The following is a 5,107-nucleotide window of genomic DNA, read 5'->3' as shown; positions in this document are numbered from 1 at the left end:
CTCTTATTTCTGTAAAATTCAAACATACAATAAAATAATAAATAATCTGCCAACCATCTTTTTTAAGGGAAACTGTTCAGCTTTGGTACATTTCCTTATTTCAACTTTGATCATTTATTAAGTCCTGTAAAAATAATGATCATGGATCACTTGATGTTTGACTTGGTGGCAACCAGAGAAATTACAGACACAACAGAGTGGATTTTTTTTTAAATTCTTATTGCTTTTATTTTTAAAGCACCAGAGAAATATTTGGTTTCTGTGTTTGTTTCTGAGACAGCACCCCCTGCTGGACTCCTCTAGGCCTCCTGTGTCGATGTGCTCACCACCTTTCCATCCACCAACACCTCCTCTACGACCACGTATCTGGTGGTTGTGGTGGTTACCGGGGCGGTGGAGGTAACGGTGGTGGTGGTGGTGGAGGAGGAACTGTAAATGAAACAAATAAAGGGTTAAATGGATGCAATGTTTAACATTGTTGCTCAGTTTTAAATATTTTCATAATTTTATTCTTTAAATCAGGCATCCCCAAACTCGGTCCTCGAGGGCCGCTGTCCTGCAGGTTTTAGAGGTTTCCTTGCTCCAGCACAGCTGATTTTAATTGAAAGCTGATTAACAGGCTTCAGCTCTACTGCAATCATGATAATCAGCTGTGCTAAAGCAGGGAAACCTCTAAAACCTGCAGGACAGCGGCCCTCGAGGACCGAGTTTGGGGATGCCTGCTTTAAATTATTGATATTGAATTACTTTTCTTGAAACAATTATTAAAACATGTGTAGCAATGTTGGTATATCTGTTTTAATGCAGTGTTGAAATTTTTCGTTTTTTTTAATTCGTTTCAAATTATGCAACTTCTTCGTCAATTTGTTAAAAAAAAGAATTTCTTATGTATTTAATTAACACGTTCAAAACTTTCTCCAAAAGGTAGAGAACAAAACAACTGCAGGTTTTCTAGAAGTTTTAAATGTGTTCCAAAGTATATCTGTTTTTATTTTGTAACTTCATGTATGTTCTCTCTAAAGGTGAGTCAATTCTGCTAAGGCTGATTGTCTGACTGGCTTGTTTTCAGAGACCGGGGAAATTTCTCTGCAGTCTTCAGTATAGCTTCCTGACATTTGAGGAACTTTCTCCAGGTGATGCAGTCCTACCTGCTATCTGACTCTCCATCCAGCAGCCTCCTGTACTCTGCGATCTCCATCTCCAGCCTGGTCTTGATGTCTAGAAGTGCCTGGTACTCCTGTCTCTGCCGTTCTAGGTCAGCTCTCAGCTGCATCAGCTGCTCTTCCAGTTGCGTAACGTTCATCTGGAAACCGCTCAAGCGCATGGCGTAGCCGTTCTGGGTCTCGGCCAGTGTTGCTTCCAGACCAGCTTTCTTTTGGGGACAGAAGGGAGAAAGCTCGGTTACAGTTAGTGTCACTTTGATCATGCATGCTTGCAGGGAGGTGTTTCTGCACCAACCATGCTGTGTTGTGATTGCAGCTCAATCTCCAGCGCCTGCAGCATCCGTTTTAGGTCTGAGATCTCTGACTTGGTTGACTGTAGAACTTCTGTACTTTGGGCAACTTCTTTGTTGAGGCTGTCTGACTGCATATAGAAGAAGAATATCAGTAATTAATGAAACCGTGATGCAAAAGGGGCCATGTTCTCCAGCTGCCCATGGTTCTACAGTTCATAGGACATCGACCAAAGCCCGATGAACGCCAGAACCCTCACCTTGCTCTGGAACCAGGCCTCCAGCTCCTTGCGGTTCTTGGCGGCGACAGCCTCATAGTGCTCCCTCATCTCCTCCATGATCTTGCTCAGGTCTTCTCCTGGAGCAGCATCCACCTCCACATTCACCTGGCCGCTCATCTGAGTGCGCAAGGCCATCAGCTCCTGCAGATACCCGGACATTAATAACTTCCTCGCCAAGACAACATGGAATCATCTCCATTAGACGTCAGAGCCATCTCACCTCCTCGTGGTTCTTTTTCAGGTAGATCAGCTCCTCCCTCAGACCCTCGATCTGCATCTCCAGGTCTGATCTGCTCATTGTCATTTCGTCCAAGACCCGTTTGAGCCCAGCGATGTCTCCCTCCACTGACTGACGCATGCCAAGCTCATTCTCATACCTGCAGGAGAGACAGGTAAGCTGGGCTGATTTCTACATAAAATGAAGCAGGGACGGGTGCAACACTGCAATGTTTTCTGACTCTGCAGGTTCGGTTTAAGTTTTTTTGTTTGAAAGAGGACTCTGCTGACATACTTGGTCCTAAAGTCATCAGCAGCCAGCTTAGCGTTGTCGATGCTAAGGTAGATTCCAGCGTTGAATACGGTGGCATCCTGGATCTGAGTGATGAGAAGGACCAGTTTCAAGTTTTATTTCATGGATGCAACATTTACAGTATCAGCCCTACGTTTAAATTATTTGACCTGATGTTATTCATTTCATAGATTTCCTAGAAGTTAAAGCAGGAAAAAATTTGCCCTCAGTTAGCCTACCTTTCCTCGCAGATCTGTGATAGTTGCATAGAAGGCACTGTAGTCTTTGGAAGATGGAGAGGTCTTCTTCTCCAGGAACTCCCTGATCTTCTTCTCCAGATCTGCATTGGCTGTTTCCAGTTTGCGTACCTTCTCCAGATAGGTAGCCAGACGGTCGTTCAAGTTCTGCATGGTGGCTTTCTCGTTGGCAGAGATGTTCATGTTGTCAGCACCGCCTGCGCCGCCACCAAAGCCGGCAGCAAAGCCACCACCTGCGCCGCCACCTGCGCCGCCACCAAAGCCAAAGCTGTACGCAGCTCCTCCACCTCCGCCACCAGCGCTGCGGCCGCCGCCATACATGGACATGGCTGAGGAGGCAGAGGACATCCTCAGGCTGCCTAAACTGCCGCCGCCCATGCGGGCGCCGCCAAGAGACCTGGTGGTGAAAGACATGCTGAAGGAGGTTCAGGAGGTGTTTGAGCTTAAGCTGCAGATGAGAGAGTGGAGATGTGAGGAAGCACCTGGTGTTTTATATGCTTAGATGGATTCCAGAGAAAGAGGAGGAGGATGGAGAGCTGGAGTCAAACAGGGAGGAGACACCTGTCCTTTAGGTGTGTCTAAGACATGCAGGGGCCAAAGATGATCGGCATTACAACGGCTCCAACTTGCCAACTTTCATTTTACTTCAAAGGAGTTGAGAAGGACCCGTTCAGACATGGAAAACATTATCCTCAAACCCCTCCAGGAATGAAGAGCCACAACTCAAAGTTAAAGGAGTGTGACCTGCGCAGCTTTGAAAGAGGTGCCAGAAAGAATTAAAGACTAACCCTCAGGTTAGGCCTCCTCTGTCAACAGTAATCCCTCATAAAATGCCAAGGAGTGGTTTAATGTTCTCCTGTCAGAGTGAAAAACAAAGACCACCTCGCCAGGTCTGACAAGAGAAACGGCTTTAGTGAGAAAAGAGGTTTGGGTTTGATCCAGGGTGCAACAGGTGCAGCTTGGTCTCATACTTCTCAAGTTAAGAGAAAACTCTCTGCTGCAGCTTCAAACATCTCTGAAGATGCTGCCGTCTTTATGTTCTGCTGTTGGGAGTCACCACTGTGATGAACTGGGGGGGTCAATGAAGGTAGACCGTGCTGCAGAGAACTCCTTATTTTACCCCCTCGACAGTCCTTTCCATGAATATCATTCACCTTCTCATTGTTCCACAGATAATTGTTGCAGGCGGCTTCTAATGACACTTTAAAAACAAACATAATCTGTACATTTAGGATGATTCCACCGTTTAAATCCCTACAGTTCGCAGGGTTCCCCTCAGTTCTGTTTAAATCCTGTAATCCAGACTAACCCCTCAAAATGTAACTGCATGTTTATTCAGAACTCCTTTCACTGGCAGATTCTAGGTGTCATTCTGGACTCTTGTGATTCAGGCTGAGTCTGAATGCCCCCCCTAATCCCCTAAATCCCTCCATCACTACATAGATCAGGGACTATAGAATGGACTTTATGGTGAACTCAGTTAACTGACCGTTCGGACAGATGATCACTGCTTTGCAATCGCCGTTGGTCATATAACTCTGCTTCCCCGCACGATGCAAGCTCCATCTTTATTATCTGTCGACGGTGTGGGCCACAATAACAGCAACTTCTATGATGCCTTACAAAGCATTCTGGGATGTACCTGCTCATCTAGTGACCATGGATGATCACTACTTTTCAAGGTGCATTGTGGGAAATTTGTAATCCAATACTTTTTCATCCACTAGACATTGGGACACTCTAAATAGTGCTCTATATAGGGCTTTGGACACAGGCTCAATCCCAATCCCAAACCGACCTCTAAGCACTAACCTTCCGTTTGCGCCTTCCCAGGGAGGGTGCGCCACATTAAGGGCCATCCCAAACTACGTAGTGTGTCGGGCGAGTGTACTGTTCAGCCCTTAAATAGCTGTAAATGCAGGCTTGCTGGAATTTGGCAGCTGGTGTAACAGCAGCTTGATGATGGAAGAAACGTGTGCATTTAAATGTAAGTTCTACCGGTTTGCTGCATCTTCTGTACACCAAAAAAAAAAAAAAAAAAAATCCGAAATGGAACGTCTCTTTGAAATAGTTTTATTTGACAGTATACCTTTGTTTTAAGAATGGGGAAAATGTTTGATTTGATGTCACCCTGTGTCAGAGAGCTACAGCTACGGACATGGGGCGTCGCTGTGTTGCCTTAGCAATGGTGGCTTTCTTTTTCTGTTGGAAGAAAAAGAGGCTGTTCCATTCTCGTTTATACCCCCCCACATTTAATCAGACACCTTCCAAAGCTGTGAGTGAGACTTCATTGGGAGTGACAGCTGATAGTTAAGTCTTAGTAGTTAGGGTGCAGTTTGGGATTTAGACTCTGTTGCGTTCACCGTGGGAGTGTGGCATTAGAAATACTCTACCAACCCAAAGGTTGTAAACGTGACCTCTACACAGCATGAAACCCTCATAGTGCTGATTAAATGTCTTTACAGTTCTGTCTGAAGAACAGGACTGAGCTCTGATAGTCAATGATAGTCCTGAGCTATCTGTATAGTTATGCTGCTATAGGCTTAGACTGCTGGAGGACATAGGGACCCCTTTTTCATCATTCTGCTTCATTCTATCTCTATTCTCC

At 45.4% G+C, this 5,107-nt stretch overlaps 1 protein-coding gene across 1 annotated transcript; it reads right to left on the bottom strand.

The window, feature by feature from the left end:
- Positions 1-202: 202 nt before the first annotated feature.
- On the bottom strand, positions 203-2,966 carry LOC107104914 (keratin, type I cytoskeletal 13-like). Its single transcript, XM_015405031.1, has 7 exons — positions 2,482-2,966; positions 2,246-2,328; positions 1,955-2,111; positions 1,714-1,875; positions 1,459-1,584; positions 1,149-1,372; positions 203-429 (listed from the first exon to the last, which is right to left on the bottom strand). The coding sequence occupies exons 1-7, from the start codon at positions 2,911-2,913 to the stop codon at positions 300-302; spliced, it is 1,314 nt and encodes a 437-aa protein (XP_015260517.1). The 5' UTR covers positions 2,914-2,966; the 3' UTR covers positions 203-299.
- Between the last annotated feature and the right edge of the window lie 2,141 nt (positions 2,967-5,107).

The sequence above is a fragment of the Cyprinodon variegatus genome, unplaced genomic scaffold (assembly GCF_000732505.1).
Source record: "Cyprinodon variegatus isolate N-32 unplaced genomic scaffold, C_variegatus-1.0 Scaffold1949, whole genome shotgun sequence".
Taxonomy (NCBI): domain Eukaryota; kingdom Metazoa; phylum Chordata; class Actinopteri; order Cyprinodontiformes; family Cyprinodontidae; genus Cyprinodon; species Cyprinodon variegatus.
The sequence above is the reverse complement of the archived record's forward strand: the minus strand, read 5'-3'. Positions and strand labels throughout refer to the sequence as shown.